Source organism: Micromys minutus (assembly GCF_963924665.1).
Source record: "Micromys minutus genome assembly, chromosome: 18".
NCBI classification, from domain to species: domain Eukaryota; kingdom Metazoa; phylum Chordata; class Mammalia; order Rodentia; family Muridae; genus Micromys; species Micromys minutus.
The window spans coordinates 9,598,780-9,616,822 of NC_137953.1; the positions used below are offsets into that span (position 1 = coordinate 9,598,780).

General features: G+C 39.4%; 1 protein-coding gene across 4 annotated transcripts in view; it reads left to right on the top strand.

The window, feature by feature from the left end:
- The window catches only part of CTNNA2 (catenin alpha 2), a gene marked incomplete at both ends in the record, with an annotated part of 909,395 nt that overhangs the window by 646,504 nt on the left and 244,848 nt on the right, over positions 1–18,043 (top strand). For 3 of the 4 annotated variants that reach the window (XM_080932244.1, XM_080932242.1, XM_080932243.1), the window contains one exon: positions 2,799–2,879. In XM_080932244.1, coding sequence (XP_080788370.1) covers positions 2,799–2,879 — 81 coding nt within the window. Of the gene's footprint in view, positions 1–2,798; positions 2,880–18,043 lie in introns of those variants that run through there. The other variant, XM_080932245.1, reaches the window with a different exon arrangement.

Sequence of the window (18,043 nt, forward strand, 5' to 3'; positions counted from 1 at the left end):
CATTTTACATGTCAGTTTAGCTGGCCTACTATTTTTCAGAGATGATCCTGTCTCTGCCTCATGTGTCTTTGTAGGGGTTCTGAAATTATAAATGTGTATACTACAACATCCAGATTGACTTCAGTTCTAGGAATTTTAACTCAGATTTTTACACTTACCAGGCAAGTGCTCTACCCATGGAGACACCTCTGGACATACCCACCCCTGATCTTTTAACTGCCAAATATACTCTTCCTTGTCCTAGCTACAACTTAAGCCTATCTTATAACATGTATGTATGTATGTATGTATGTATGTATGTATGTATGTATGTATGTATGTATGTACTTTTTTAGTTTTGTGATCTGGTTTACTGTGTATAACAGGCTGTCCTGGAATTCACAGAAATCTATCTGTCTCTGTCTCCCAAGGGCTCGTAGTAATGATGCATACCACTGCCCACAATTTTTACTTTTTTTTCGACATGGTTTTACTATTCTAATTGATGGTGATGAAATGTGAAGTCTGTGGCTCTCATCAGTGGTGCAAACCTTCCCAGAAGGACCCTGTATTTTGATGGTAAAAGTCTTCTTTGCAAAATAGTCAGACGAATAGTTTATACTGGCTAGTAAACTAGTGTCCACATGAATTCTGGAAGGCTGGATGCTAGGGGAACTCTTCCTTAACACAACCATGTTCTTCTGTTCTTCAGGAAGATTGAACTACCCCATTCTTCATCATATGCTTTTGTTTTCTTGGAGATATTTGTTGGCTGATATTTCAAAATTGTAAGATGTTAGTCTCTTTATTTTAAGCTTTTCCTATTAACAACCTCAATGTGTACGTCTGGAAGAGTCAGCTTGTGAGTTTAGACAGTGGAGAAGAAAGGATTTATAAAATTTTAAACAACTAAAAATATATACACATATGCCTCACGTTTTGACGTTTCAGTGAAAACCCTGAAAGTCTATGCATCACATATTTGTTTTCTAAAAGTGGCTTAATTAAGCAAGTTTCAGAGAAAAGTGGCTGCGTTCAACCCAGCTTGCAATTCTGAAGTCTAAGTGTCTTGATAGGCTACAAGTTTCTAGGGTTTTTTCATGAAAAGAAACCCTTATGTGCCCAATAAATGACCATATCTTTCCTCTAAACAAATTATGTTGGGCAGAACATACCATCTAGGGTCTTATTCATTTAATGCTTAACTACAGAACGTTGTGTGCTTCTGTGCAGATGGGATATGGAACCAGAGATGGCTTACCCCTAGCAATGCACTTAAGTAAATTTATAGGGTGTTAGACAGAAGCTTTGTTAATGTAATAGTTTTCACATATTTTTTTAAATGATTATCATTTGTGTAGAAGATGGTACATCTGCAGTGTTCACAGAACTTGGTATCCATGGGAATCTTTTCAATGTTAAAACAAAACAAAACATCAGAGGAATGACCAGATGGCTCAGCAGGTAGAGGTACTTGTCTTCATTACCGGAGTTTGATTTCCTAAAGCCGCATGGTAGAAAAAAAACAGAAATATATTCATATATTGTTATGCCAAAATTCCTTTAAAAATTTGTACATGTTTCTTTTTAAAAAATAAAGATGAAAGAGAAAAAAAAAACACACCTGAATTCTTCATGTTTTCTGACCTCTACATGACATCCATGAAGAATGAGACCCAACCCAGCCCCAACTCCACATACTAGTAAAATAGCCACAGTTTGAATCATAGAAATATTGTAGATTCTCTTTATTTGTTTTTTCTTGTCTTTCTATAGCCATCAGGGAAATGGAAAAGAAACACAGAACTCGAGAATTTTTAAGTGAATTGTTCATTGAAACGTTGCTTATTCTCTGTTCTTTTGCTTTTTACAACTATTTGTTAGAAGGTTTTGTTCATGATCACAAACTGTGAGTTGCTCATGGCCGTGTTTGACACTTCTGCTTTGTATAACAGATGTTAGAAGTCTTTAGCTTTCTAGAACATTTCTCCTAATATCAGTACAACACCTGTAATATGGTCTTTGAAATACTGGCATAAATTTTTTAATTTCGACAGTGGAGAACTTGTTTCAAACTTGTGTGTGTTTGTGTGTGTGTGTGGTATTTATGCATATGGCAGATTCTTGTGTGTGTCATTTGCACAGGTATGGTTGAACATGTGTGTATTAAAAGTTTTTCTCTATTGCTCCCCATTTAATCATTGAGGTAGGGTCTCTCACTTGAGCACAGACCTCACTGATACACTAGCCTTTCTAGTCATTTTGTTGCAGAGAATTTCCTGTTTAAGTTTTCAGAGTGCTGGAATTACAGTTAGGTAAAAATGCACAAATCTGGCACTTCCGTAGACTCTCAAGAGACAAACTCTGGTCCTTAGGCTATTCCATGTCAAGTGCTTAATCAGCTGAGTCATCTCCTCAAGCCTCGTGATTTCTTTAAAAACATTCTATTTGTTTTTATATCATAAGCATGCTTATATAAGTGAGACTCCCATTATATTCATCTTTGAAATCAAGCAATACACCTGTTATGTTATGTACTTTATTCATAAGTGGCAGGAGAGAAAAAATGGACTTACAGGGAGTTGAACATGGACACAGCTATCCTGAGAACTTACTGACTGTTTCAATGTTAATTTATACTTCAAAGAAAAACGACCTTAGTGACCCAGCCATGTTCATAAAATACTTAAACAGATGTCTTGTTTCATTTTTAGTTGATTGGACTTTGTACCTCAAGTATTTTCCTGAATTATCTTAAACTTTTAATGTTCCTGTTACTGAATTTTATAAACTGGAAATGATTTTTCTTTTCTTAACAGACTGGAAGGAAAGAGAAAGGAGACCCTCTCAACATTGCAATTGACAAGATGACCAAGAAAACCAGAGATCTGAGAAGACAGGTATGAGTTTCTTTTAATTTTCATCAGAGAATACTTTGTTAGGGTTCTTCAGAATGTTCCCGTCCAGGGTAGCCTTTCAGAACTTACTAATTCAGTTGGCTATTTGTCATTCCATCTACATATGTATAGACAAAAATCATTGAATTTAGCGGTCAGTTTCTTCTGCTTCCCCAGTGCTAGGATTAAAGGTATACTCTACCATGCCCAGCCTATTGTATAGGTATTACATGTTATACATAATCTCTTTCATAACTCTTTACACTCCTTCTCTATCTCTTACTACCTCCATTACTTCCCTTACCGTGCTAGACAGTTTCATATCCACTTCCCCTTCATACCTGCTTATCCCACTCTCACGCACATATGATATTACACATGTATATAAAATCTAGGAACCACTAAGGAGAAAGAAAATTATACTTTCTTATGTGCAACTGACTCAATTCCCTTAAGACAGCTATCTCTTGTTTCATCCATCACTAGAGCTGTTCTTATATTTTCCATGGGGCAGGAGAAAGGGCTCAGCAGTTTAGAATGCTGACTACTCTTCCAGAGATCCTGAGTTCAATTCCTAGCAACCACACTGTGGCTCACAACCATCTGTAATGGGATCCGATGCCCTCTTCTGGTGTCTCTGAAAACAGCTACAGTTTATTTTTTCAGGTTGTGTATGTTCTATCTAGAAGAGATTATACCCCATATCTGTGTCTTCCTAACAAACACACTTTGTATCCTGCCTAACAATCCTCCTGTCTCCATCTGGAAGGCTTTTTCATATACCCATCTTCAGCACTAAGTTGATTGTTTCAGTCAGCTAGAACAAACTATGGCTGAAGGTAGCACCTATCTGCAACTGTGGGAAGATTATATCGGTGCAGATGCACCTACCTTTCATTTCCCTAGTACACCAAACGGAGATAGGACTATCACAGGGCCAGGACAGAAATGTTCTAGAGAATCCCAGATGTGTTTGAAACCAGGAGAACACAGTTCTGATGTTTTCTTTCTTTGTTTTTCCTTACTTTTCTCATTGCGGGAACCAAGTACTTCACAAGCAATAATTTTAAAAGGGAGAGATTCATTTTAGCTTTGAGTTTGAAGATACAACCCATGTCTCTAGTGCACCATGTTAAGTAGGTCGCAGGTGAAAAATCTTGCTGGGAGTCAGGTCCGTGGATGAAGCTGTTTAATCGTGTCTGGTTGGACCAGGAAGCAGAGATAGAGTAGAAACTATGGTGGGCTCTGAACCTTAAACTGCAACCCATCTCCACAGAAACCTGTTTCCTCAACTGAGGGGCTCCTTCTACTGCTTGAGATATAACCCCCCAGAAAGCAGCAGTGACTGGGGAAAAGCATGAACGCATTTGAGCCTGTGAGAGACATTTATTTTTAAGTATAGAATATCTATTCAGGACATGGGCAGGGGAAAAAAAAGGTCATGGGGGGAGAGAGAGAGAGAGAGAGAGAGAGAGAGAGAGAGAGAGAGAGAGAGAGAGAGAGAGAGAGAGAGAGAGAGAGAGAATAGGAGAATAGGAGAAGAGGAGAATAGGAGAAGAGGAGTAGAGAAGTAGAAGCCGGCCATTAGTATGTGGAGAGAGATGGGGGAGGGAATGGGAAGAGGAGAAACAAATGGGTAAGAGCAAGAGCAAGAAGGCAAGAGCTTTCTCCTCCTCTTTAAAAATAGATTTCCCCCACACACAATGTATCCTGATTACTGTTTTCCCTTTTCAACTCCTCCCAACTCTTCTCTACCTCCCTGCTAATCTGAATCTACCCTCTTTCTCTGTGTTCCTCCTTAGAAAAACTACAGGGTTCTAAGGGAAAAAAATAAAACAAAAATAATATAAAATAAAATACAGTAAGATGACACAGAAACTAATTAATCAGAATTGGGCAATATAAACAAACAAGGAAAAGAGCCCGAGAGAAGGCATAAAAAACAGACACCCCCTTTGCACAATTTGGAATCCCATTGAAAACACTGGAACCCATAATATAAATGCAGTGGTCCTTGTATAAACCTATGCAGGCTTGTGCTTGCTGCCCAAGCCTTTGTGAGCTCCTATGAATTTTGATCATGCTGATTTAGAAAGCCTTGTTCTCCTGGTATCTTCAGTCCTCTGGATCTTACATTATACTCTTTCTGCCTGCTCTTTCAAGGATTTCCCTGAGCCTTGAAGAGAGGAGTTAAATCGAGCCATTTTCTTTAGTGCTGAGTGTCCTAGGTCTGGGAACAGACATTTCTACACGCAAACCATAGCATCATAGTTCTGCTTGGGAACTTCTGGCTGTCAGCAGGATATTTCCAGAAGTAAGGCATGGTTCAAGTAATACCTGCCAGAAGATAGAACTTTTACTTTTGGGAACTAAAGATGTGTTTACTTGCCAGTTAACAAAAGGGCATTTCCTCTTTTGTTGAGTTTTTCTCTTCTAGTCTGTTTGTTTGCTTGCTTGTTTGGTGGTTCAGTCTATGTGAGTCTGCATCGGTCCGGGTTAGTTGACTCTGTAGGCATTCTCTGTTGTAGTATTCTAGCTCACTCAATTCTATCCCCCAGTCTTCCACAAGACTTCCCAAGTACCACCTGATATTTAATTGTTTGCATCTGAATCTGTTTCTATGCACTGCTGGATGAAGCCTTTCAGGCAATAGTTATGCTAGGCTCCTGTCTGCAAGCACAGCAGAGTACATATTATTCACATTGTTGGGGATTGACTATCTTCAAGTTGGTCCAGTCACTGGCTAGCCATTTCCTCAATTTTGACTTCATGTTTATCCCTGCACATCTTGTAAGCAAGAGAAATTGGGGATTGAAAGTTTTGTTAGTTGGTCGATATCTCCCTCTTTTCACTAGGAAGTCCTGCTTGGCTGTAGGAGGAGGCCATTTCACTCTATTTGAGAAGAGAGGCAGCCTCTAACTTTGTTACCTGCCTTTGGATCCCTTTCCCTTAACTCGATAATGTTTTCTAGCCTCAGTAGAAGGTGTACCCAGTTCTACTACAACTCGGTATACCAAGTCAGGATGATATCCATAGGAGAAAGAGAAGGGGCAGAGGGGGAAAGGAGGTGAGCAAGAGTGACTTGGAGGAGAGGAGGGTGGGGAAGTTCTAATGAGGATGCAAAATAATAAAATTAATTAATTAATGAAAAAAGAAGAAATATGGCACAATGAAAGATTGTATATGTTAGTATATCAATAGACAGATGGGTAACTCTGCCTACCATGCCATTTTAGATCAATATTTCATTTCCTCTATGCCTGGTATGAAATGATACAGCTAATAAAAATTAGATACTTAATGAAATACCATCTTGACTCTGACTTTAAGGTTGTAGCACTACCCTAGATAACCTCCCTGGTGCCTCCAACCTGTCTCCTCCTTTGGGACAGTCTCATTCATAGTCCAGAGTAGCTTTGATGTCACAGCCATTCTCTCTCCTCATCTCCTGAGTGTTAGGATTATGGGTGTCAGCCATCATGCCAGGTTCTGGAATCTTCCTTTTTTCATCTCTTCTTCTTAGGAATTGAAGAGTGAAACTCAATCTGTAGGATTTTTTTTTTTTTTTAGCTGCAACAACAACAGCAAGAATAAGTGTGTTACTCCAAGACAGATATTCACTCATTTTCTGTGCCTGAGGTTCTAAGGACTGATAATCCATAGCACGAAAGGAATCTCCAGGGGTTACCTTTACATAGACCATGGAACAGATTATGACCATGTACTCTTACCTTCCTCATATATTGGTTCTCATAGGGATTTGGATGTTACATAAAGAGCCAGCATCTTTACTTCTGTCCACTTAGCATTTGTACATGCCTTCACCCTCCCTCCCCTTTCATTTTATTAAGAAGGAGTGATGAGGGAATTTACAGAACTGTCTTTCAGCTGAAGAGAGTGGCAGAACTTGAACGATGCTGAGCTAAGCCTCCTGGAGTTCGGCCTTCAGAGTGGTGGGCAAAGCAGCATTGTCTCTGGGCCCTGTGCTTGTCAGTGGTTTTCTTCTGCAGGAATGAGGATTACAGGAAGATTGTTTCATGGTATTAACACGCAGCCGTAAGAGCATAATATCCCACCACATCTGTGGATTTGGTTCAAACACCTTTCTCTTTCTTAAGCTGCCTTTCTTGGACTAAAATGGTCCCCATCTGTCAGTTCCGTGGCTTCCCATATGTTGGAATATTTTTATCTTTCTTCCCATCCTTTCTCTCTCTCCACGTTTACCTGTATGGTACACATACAAAAATTCACTGATCTAAATTGAAGCTTAATTTGGATGGAATATGCAGTGACTAATTTGCTTGGCTCAGCTGGGCTCCCTCCGCCCCTTAAATTTGGGCAGTTAGTGGCTGGAGCCACTTACAGCAATTCTCAGCATTTATGTCTTGACACTCACACCCCCCTCAAAATTTATCTCTAGGGGGCCTCAAATTGCTTTCTGGTCCTCAGAGGCATGTGTATATGTGGGGCATACAATCACACAAATAGACCCATGAACACAAAGAAAATGAAAGATCTTAAAATAGAGGAGAGAGAGGGAGAAGGAGAGGAAGTGGGAGAGGGAGAGGGAGAGGGAGGGAGGGAGGAAGAGAGAGAGAGAGAGAGAGAGAGAGAGAGAGAGAGAGAGAGAGAGAGAGAGAGAGAGAGAGAGAGAGAGAGAGAGATTCTGGCAGTTATAGGATAAAGAAATTTTCCCCTAAGGTAGAAAATGCAATAGAATATCTTTTACTGGTGACATGCTTTCAGTTGAAGATGACCCTGAGCAGATTATAAAGGGGACACCTGGTGGGTGACGCAGGATATTTTCCATAGACACATGTATTCTGTATTTTTTTGTTTCAGAAAGATGACCATTCACAGTTTATAACTAATTCATAGTCATTATTCCAGCCAGCTGGAAAGACACTCGGGTATTCTAGACCCAAATGTAGACCTGAATGAACATTTAGACTTCAGAGCTTTTAAATGGAAAAGTCTCATTCTGATAATCTTGTACTGGAAAGGAGGTTCTGAACAAACAAGTAGTTTGACCGAAGCTAAGATGAGTTAGCTGGGCATCTTGGCATTAGCTCCTAGAAGAGAGTTGGGTAATATTCCAAGTGATTCTCCATCAAGGGGATTAAGTTCTAGTTAAACCTGAAATAGCCTCAGCTAGAATACAAGATGGTGGAACCTCTTCACTATCTTACTCTGTTACACCTTGATGTAGTATTTAGAGAAATCAAACCTGATAGAGATAAAAACAGGAAATCAAAGGTCATTGTTAAGAATGAGACTTTCACCAATTTATGTGGCTTCCTACTCTTTCATTCCCCCCCTACATTCTCCTAGCACTTAGGCAGAATTCCTTAGAAGGGTGATACTCTAACCTTTAAAAGTTCTATTTCCTAAATTAAAATAAATAAGGTCAATCACAATCCTTATCTTAGGTGTTTCCAGTTAGGGACATGGAGTTATATTTGTAGATAACTAAAAAACATTTTTTTGTACACAAGTAGAAACTCTCTTGAGGCAACATTACCCAAGGAAATCAAGTCCCACACTGTGGGAAAGGTCATAGGGACACAAGGGTGTCACTTTAAGCAGATTGACAAAGATGCATATTGTAATTTAAAACCCTTGACAATTTGCAGTAGTAGATGACAGGAGTATTTTGTATCAGATAAAAAAAATTGGAGACTATAACTTTTATTTTGAAGCAATATGTTCTAATTTTACAGCTTTGGGCACAATGGACCCCATATCTGAATTATCCTTGTTGTAATCTTGGAACCAGTCTGGAAGCAAAGCTTTATTTGGCTTATTCCATGTCTGGTCACAGAGGTGCCGCCAACTCCATCTTTCAGCCACAGAGGACCTAGCCAGTGACTGCCTGCTGTTTATCCCTTACTATACAATCTATGAACTATTATAAGCATATCTTTTAGTCTGTTCTGTAGTTGATCTTTGTTACTTTGCAGGTTCTTCTTTCTTCCACTCTTCTCCATCATTTTCTTCCACCCTTTCAACTTTCTAACACTAGATAAGAGAGAAAAAAGAGAGGAAATGAAAGAGATCCCAAATAAAGTCAGAGGTTGAAAAAAGAAGCTGCATTGTCATTAGATTATTTTCTGCTGATTAAAGGTGTCAGGTTCCTTTGGAAAAGTTTGATCTTCACTGTCAGTACATATAATTTCTTTTTCTTTTTCCTTTTTCTTCTTTTGAACACAACTACTTAACAAACAATTACCAATGGCAACCCACTTACCTACCAATTCTAACAACCTACATCTACCCAACCTCTTAGGGCCTTAGCATTATATATATTCTGAATAACCCCCAAGATTTCAAGCATCACATAATCTCACAAACTATCTGTAGCTGATAAAATGATACCCCCAATAGAGCATGAAACAAATCATAATTAGCTACTGTGGTCACTCCAAAGGAGCCCCTAAAGCAAAGCAAAACAAAACAAAAACACATTTCCATCATATGTCACTTCACTGTCCTATATATACCATGACACTAGTTTATCCTGGTTATGGTGGTCATTTTGATTTTCTCAGTAGTCTTTTATTTCAAGTTGATAAACTAGGACCCATGCTTTTGCTAATAAACACTATTTATTAATGTCTAATTTTGTCACCCTTATTTTTCAAACAAACCAGGAATTTCATTTTTGACTGCTAGGTAATTAATTGATTAGAGAAGAGCTATCAAGATTTAGTTCTTTACCTTCCCCATCTGGTTCCCAGTGATAAACCTCAGATTGTTGGGCTTGGCAGGAAGTGCCTTTAACCACTGGGCAGTTTCAAGGGTGGACACAAGAGCTGAATTCTAAAGCCTTTGCCTTAGAATTATCTGTGACAAAGGTGTCAAATGAAGCCCACTGCAACTGAGGGTCAACTTGATAAGGGTCTCAATTTTGCTTTTACAATGAAATCATTTTCAGTAACACAGATTCATAAAAAATACTTTGATATTGAGCTAGTTACCAAGTAGAATGGCAAAGAATTAAGATCTTCAATACCCATTACATGTATCTGGAAGTACATTTGTCTCTAAAGATCCTACAATTATGATAGAATCTTCTAGGCACCTCTGTTGGAACCCTTGAGAATAAAAGCCCTCAGGACAAAAGTAGAGAGGATCATCAGTGAAAGTTTGCAAAGTCACTGTCCATAAAATGTAGACTGACTTAGCTGACCAATGTACAGACATTAGAGTGTGCTGGTTTGCCTCATGGATTGAACACAGATAGGCTTTACACTAGATCAGTGAGGTTTAAAGATAGCCTTTATCTGTGGACACAGAGCTATCTAGCATAACCATTGGTGTGTGTGTGTGTGTGTGTGTGTGTGTTATTTTCAGTCCAACAGTCTGGCTGTCATCTTGCTTATAACATTTATCCCATCCTACACCTCTATAGGAATAGCACATGTAAATGGGCTACCCATATTCTGTTCTAGTCTGAGGGGTACATGGGGAAAAAAGCGAAGGAAGGGGGAGGAAGGGAGAGAAAATGCTGTATTGGTTTCTTTCTTTTTTCTTTTTTCCTCTTCTTCCTTTCTCTCTTCTGTCTGTCTGTCTACCTGTCTGCCCCCCTCCCCAGTCTGTTTGTCTTTGTTTTTCCATACTGGAGACTGAATTCATTGCTCCCAGTCCTAATACTACTATGATTACTATTACAATTAATTACTATTATAATTTTAGGTCTTAGGCACTTACCCTGACTGACTTTGAACTTACTGCGTCACCTAGCCTGACCTTGAACTTGTGACCATCCTCCTTTTCTTGCCAAGTAGCTTAGGATCAAGACCTTTGCTAGTAGGTTTAGTTATCCTGTGATTTTCAGCAGCATTGCCAATGCAGGAGGATTTGTGCTGACATGTAGCTATTCTAGACAGGCTCAAGGAAATCTATGTGGATGTCAAAAGCTGGTTCCTATTTACTCCCACCCCTGTGTTGTTAGCGCTATGGCTCACTGCAGCCTGTTAAAAAGGTGCTGTTCTGTTTAGTTGTCTAGCTTCTTGATGCGTGAATTACAGATATTCCAAAGCATTTACAGTAAACAGGAATGTTAAGGCATTCAGTTCTGTTCCTCATATCTCCCTTGGTGGGGCCAATTATTTTTAGATTCATTGTCAGGAAACGTCTGAAACTTATTTCTGGATCTGAGTGTGTTTTTCTTCCTAAGGAGATGAGGTTATATCTAAGGCAAAAGCAGGAAAACAGGTTGTATTCTTCTAAATACAAAGGTTTGTGATTTTGCACTGAGATGCTGACATAGCCCAGAATCCCCCGAGATTTGGTCCTTTGGTCAGATCCATATTTTTCCGTGGAAGCACAAAGATCAGAAATAATTGTACAAGAAGGGAGATATGAAATATAAGAATGAGCACCACAGACATAGCTAAGCAGTAGAAACCAGACTTAAAAAGTCCAGGACAAAGCAGAATAAATACAAGGGTTCAAGAACACAGACATGTTTCTTGGCAAGCAGGCTTCATTAAGAGTTAGACATTCTGGTCACTCTTTCACTAAAAAAAATTATTATAAACCATTCTTAAATGTTAGTGCAGCCAATACTTGTTTTTTCTCTTTGTTGTTATTAATCAAGGTCTTACTAGGTGGGGCAGACCAATCTTGAACTGGAAATCTTCCTGCTTCAGGCTAAGGAGTGCTGGATTACAGAGATGCATTGTCACTAAGCTACCACACATATGTCACCCCAAGTCTACAGTATGTGATTGAATGAGCAAGGAATATTATTTTAGATACTAGGTAGGTACATCCTTGGCAAATGTTCACATCATGAGATGGTTTAATTTATTTCTGTGATCCTATAGAAGGTAAGAGTCTCAGATCTACAGTAGCTTGGCTCCTCTCACACTTGTACGTCTTGATCTAAGGAAAAGCCCTGCATCCATCTTAACTCATGGCCATTACTCTAATAGCATGCCTAGCTGAGAGGACACCGAATTGCATATGATATAATAGGAAAACCTTATGAAATGGGAGTTTCAGCTGCTGTGCTGTTCTGTTAATTCTTGTAGTTGAGCTGAGATGGGAAAGGGAAGGAATCAAAGCAGTGTTTGAGTCCAAAACACAATGTAGAAGTTGTCTACATTTGGTCAGGTTTCCTTCATTTGCTCTTGTTTTAGATTAGAGTGCTGCCGTAATTCCTAAACCATCCATTTATTCTACAGTAAGAACTTCAAGTAGACGTTATCTGCTCCTCAGCTTGCTTTACAAATTCAACTGAAGTGCAAATAATGGACTCCATTGTGCGAGATCTTAATTTCATCAGAGCTGTACTGAAGCGAGACACACCTGTAATCCCAGAATCAAGAAAGTGGCATGAGGTGGGGGTTGTTGAATTTGAGGGCAGTTTAAACTATGTAATAGGACCAAGACTAAAACAAATAAACAGAAAATGAAAACCTGTGCTTCACCAAGCATTCCAGGTAACTTCAGCTGTTCTCGGTTATTTTTTTTTAAAACAACGTCTTATTTATTTATTTATTTATTTATTTATTTATTTATTTATTTACTTACTTACTTATTTATTTACTTACTTGTTTATCTATATATTCATTTATTTGTTCAGTGTGTGTGTGTGTGTGTGAGAGAGAGAGAGAGAGAGAGAGGGACAGAGACAGAGAGAGAGACAGAGAGGCATAGAGACAGCGAGAGCACACACATATGTTACAGGGATGTGCAGACCAGAAGGCAGCTTTCAGGAGTCAGTTCTCTCCTAACAAATGCATCTTGCTGATGGAACTTTGGTAGTCAGGCTTGACAGCATGTAGATCTACTTTTAGAGTTGTCTAACCAGCCTATGCTGCTCTCAGCCTTGAATTCTACTGTCTTTGTATCTAATAGTAGTTCTCAGACTTTAACATAGCCTCTTGGTTGACATAGCTGAGAATATGTTAGGACTTTGGAACTTTATCACACCCATGTCTTCTACTCGATGTTGCCATTCACAGAGGCCATATCTGCTTTTAGAAAAAAGAACCCTTTTTGAGGTATGTAAGAGACAGTGAAAAATCTGTGGGTTTTTCCTACTGTCACATATTCACAATAGAATATTTACTTTCAGTCACTGATGTAAGAATTTTTCCCTATACAAGTGACAAGTTTAGTAACAGTAGCATGAATACTTCAATTAAATTCTGAAGTTATCTACCCAATGATAGCTTCAGTCTCACAAGGCCACACCAAAGCTGAATCTGCATGCTGCTTATAAATAATAGGTGGCCCCCAATGCTTCTGCCTCCCCAATTATCCAAATGAGTTTTGATTAAGTTATCAGAGTGATTCATGGATCTCACGGACACTCTTAACTTGCATTGAGGAGTTATAAAGAGCCTTACAAGGTTACAGATGAAAATACACATAGGCAGATAGATGTCACTTGGGAGGTTCACAATGAGACAGTGTTTCCTCCTGCTGTACCTTAACCCACATGGTGAGAAACTGGAAACTTTCTGACTGACATTTTTAATGCTGTCCATTCAAGTTCTTGGGGTGGCTTTGTTACAAGGGCACGATTGATTAGATCACTAGCCATCGGTAATCAATTCATCCTTTGGACTCTCTCATTTCCACAGAGATTAGAAGCTAGACAATAGCTACAGCTGCTAACCCTGTAGTCACATGGCTGTTTGCCTGAGCAACCACTTTCTTACTGAGGTCACCTGAATGCCCAACAAATGACTTCTCATTAGAATGAAGTATGTACCTCATTCCCAGCAAATTCAAAGGGGTTTAAGAACTGTTTGTTAGATGTCACAAAGCAGGAAATTACAAAGGTCTCAGGGTTTCTGTGTCAGGAACTGAGGTCAGAGATGAAATGTGAGAGCAAATATCTAGCTAGTGCTCTCATCTGCAAGAATTATCTGTGTGATGAACTATAGGTAGATATATAGACTTGTTTTTTTATTTTTTTGTTTATTGGATATTTTCTTTATTTACATTTCAAATGTTATCCCCCTTTCTTGTTTCCCCTCCAGAAATTCCCTATCCCAACCCGGCTCCCCCTGCTTCTATTAGGGTGCTCCCCCTACCACCCACTTTCTCCTGCCTCCCTTCCCTGGCATTCCCCTACACCGAGGCATCTAGCGTCACAGGACCAAAAGTTTATCCTTCCATTAATGCTGAACAAGGCTCTTCTCTGCTTCATATGCAACTGGAGCCATGGGTTGCTTCAAATATGCTTTTTGGTTGGTAGTTTAATTCCTGGGAGCTCTGGAGGGTCTGGTGGCTTGATATTGTTGTTCTTCATATGAGGTTGCAAACCCTTTAAGCTCCTTCAGTTCATTCTCTAACTCCTCCATTGGGGACCGGTTCTCAGTTCAATGGTTGGCTGCAAGCATCTGCCTCTGTATATTTCAGGCTCTGGCAGAGCCTCAGAAGACAGCTATATCTGGCTCCTTGATCCCATTGGCCTAGATCAGAAACAGTCTGACTTTGTTGTGTAAATGTACCAAACTTCCTGTATCAATTCATCTGTTGATGGACATCTGGGTTCTTTCCAGCTTCTGGCTATTATAAATAAGGCTGCTATAAACATGGTGGATCATGTGTCCTTGTTATATGTTGGAGCTTCTTTGGGGTATGTACCCAGGAGTGGAATGGCTGGGTTTTCAGGTAGTACTATGCTCAATTTTATGAGGATCCACCAAATTTATTTCCAGAATATTTGTACCAGCTTAAAACCCCACCAACAGTAGAGGAGTGTTCCTCTTTCTCCACATCCTCGCCAGCATCTGCTGTCACCTAAGTTTTTTGTATCTTAGCCATTCTAACTGGTATACTACTCAGCTATTAGAAACAATGATTTCATAAAATTTGTAGGCAAATGGATGGTACTAGAAACTATCATCCTGAGTGAGGTAACCCAGTCACAAAAGAACACACATGATATACACTCACAGATAAGCAGATACTAGCCCCAGAACGCTCTGAATACCCAATACCCAAGAAACAATGCACAGACATTATGAAGTTCAAAAGGAAGGAAGGCCAAAATGGGGATGCCTCAGTCCTTCTAGAAACTCTCATACGAGAGAACAAAACTCTCACGGGAGGAAATGCGAAGTCAAGTAGAAGAGCAGGGATTGAAGAAAAGATCACTCAGTAGTGGCCTCATCTGGGGATCTACCACATATGCAAGCACTATAGCTGATCCCAAAAAGTACTTACTGGTAGGAACCAGACAGAGATGCCCCCTGCAGGGACTATGCTAGAGTCATATAGATACAGCTGAGCATGCTTGCAGCTAACCATTGGTCTGAACTCAGGGATCTCAATGAGGTTGTTAAAGACAGGGCCTAAGGAGCTGAAAGGGGTTGCAACCTCATGGGAAGATAACATTATCAACTAACCAAACCCTACAAAACTCCCATGGAGTAAAACACCAACTTTTGTGTGCACTTTGAGAGAGACCTATTAATCCAGTTGCATATGTAGCTGAAGATAGCAGTGTCTGGCATCAATGTGAGAAGAAGCTATTATTCCAGAGAGACAATGTTTTCCCAGTGTAGGGGAATGCCAAGGCAATAGGTGAAGAGGGGGACCGGAAGGGAGTGCACCTTTGTGAAGGCAACTGGAGGGGGGGATGGGAGCTGGTCTGGGTAAAAGGATAATATCTCAAATGTAAATACAGAGTATTTAATAAAAAAAAAGAAAAGAAAAAAAAAAAAGAAATGAAAAGAAAAGAAACAGTCTGACTGCTCCTAGCACCTCCTGTTGGAGAAAGTCCCTCCCCACAATCTCAGTGTCAGATGGTTTGTTTTATTCTCACTTCAGTGGCAAAAGGGCTGGCCTTTAAATTTTATGGGATGACACCTTGGAGTCCAGACTCAAAGATCTATTTGAATTGTGATGTTAGTTTAGGTTGTCTTGCTGCAAATGCACCTCTTCTCCGTGTTTATCATGGTGACATGGGCATTTATGGCACTCTGAAGTGCTTCTGAGAAAATGGAGTGTTCGAATACTGCTGATTTACTCTCTGAGGTCTACAGTAATTTCCTCACTGCCTGATTATAAGGCTTGGTTTAATTTACTCTACACATAATGTTTACTGATGCACATATGGTCCCCCATTTCAGAAAACTATACCCAGAACAGGCATTTTTGTCATGCTGGAGCATGGAAAGTTTCTTTCATGGACAGAAAAATGAAAAAGCCAAGAAATTAAATCAACCTGACAAGAAATGTCCCTCAAGAAGAGGGGGAAAGTTCATATTTGCATCTTGTTGAGAGAACCCATATCTCTTTTCTTCATTTATTTTATTTTATTTTATTTTATTTTATTTTATTTTATGTCACTTCTTTATTTTATTTTGAATGAGGCAAGGTCTCTGTAGGCCAGGCTGGTGTTGAATTTTCTGTATAACCAAAGGTCACAACAGTCTGGCTTTAGCCCTCCCATGCCAGGCTCACCTACTTATTTACTCTACAAAAAGAGAGAAAGAGACAATACTTCATGTAGCCATCAACAAGGATGATCTTGAATATCTACTCTCTACTCCCCTCCCAAGTACTAGGATCACAAACATGGACCACCAAGCCGGGTCTGACTCAACCTACTTTAAATGCCACATGGTGATCATGTGTTTATATGCTTCTAAAGTGTTTGGGTGGTTTTCCAAAACCAAAGGCGGAGTGGAAATTGAGAAACAGGGAGGAGTGAGGAGGGCCACACAGTAGCCTAGTTTGGGCTTACTCCTTGGTGATCTTTGAAAGAAAAATACCAATTGAAAAAGCAGGGACTCGTAGAGGAAGAAAGGATAGTGATGTCTTCCCAACCTATTAATAGGTGCCATGTAAGCATTCTACCTCCTCTTTCACTCTCTGTCTCCTCTTCCAAGTTACCATTATCTGATAAATTTATAGTTTTCTTAAAAAATCAATCAGAATCAATGATATTATACATACCAAACATTGGAATTGAGTTCATGCTACAAGCTAAATGGCTTTCCAAAGCTATAGATCCAAGGACAACTTCATTCACATTAGTAGGAGTGTTACTTGCATTTAGTACCAGCAGTGGGAGGAAAAGCAAGGGAATTGAGAGTTTGAAGCTAACCTGGCCTCAACAGAAAGAATCTGACCCTGGTTAGAAAAAATTCAAACCAAATCATTATATTTAGAGCTGAGAGCATGCAAGTGAGTGCACGCTCGAGTACACACACACACACACACACACACACACACACACACATACACACACACACACACACACACAACACACACACACCAAAGCCCAAACCAAACCTAAACCCAAACCCAAACCAAAACAACAAAATACCAAAACCAATCAAAAACCAAAAGCCTCTGGCCAAGAGCAGATTTACTTAGGGATCTCAGTGAGAATTCATTGACCAATCTATGCCCTGAATTCCAGAATTAAAACCAGCTTCCAGCGGCTTCTTCTGATTTTCAAATTCCTAAGTGATAAGAGAGTTTAATGCTTAGAACCCGAGAAGTCACTGGGACACCCAAGCTAAGCAGTTTTCCTCACTTGATAGCCCATGATGCCCCTTTCTGCTTGATGATGTGGGAGGGACAGAGAAACCCAACTGTCCCTTGATACCTTGTGAAATTTCTTTAGTCTTTGGCTATCTTGATAATTCTTCACAGACTGATTACTATTTTTAAAAAAAAGGTTGTTTTCATTTTTTGTGTGTTTGTGATTTTATTTGTGTGTTCTTGAAACAGAGCAAAGTGTTTAATTTTTAATAGTAAAATTAAAGTTTGTACCAAGATGAGGTTTGTATAGAGTATCCAAGGGAACTAACTGTGAACCTTGTCCATTTTAATAACTGTAATCTTTAAGATTAGTATATTTTCATCTTAGTGTATAGCTTTTATTAAAAACTTCCTTGATAGGAATGACTAGCATGGGCAAATATCAATTATTAATGAATCCTGACTTTCTACAATAATCATTATAAGCTTCCTGGTTAGTGTAATCACCATTTTCCTCTTCCTTAAGCCATACATATGTATGTTCTGCCTCAGACATGAAGCAGAACTATGTATGTGATTTTGGTACTTTGTTGTTGTTATTGTTGGTTATCCTATGGAGAGGGGGATATGAGGCATTTTCACTCTAGCTGGGGGAGAGCCGATTAATCAGAGGAGATGAGCAACTTGCCTTGATGCGATTAGTT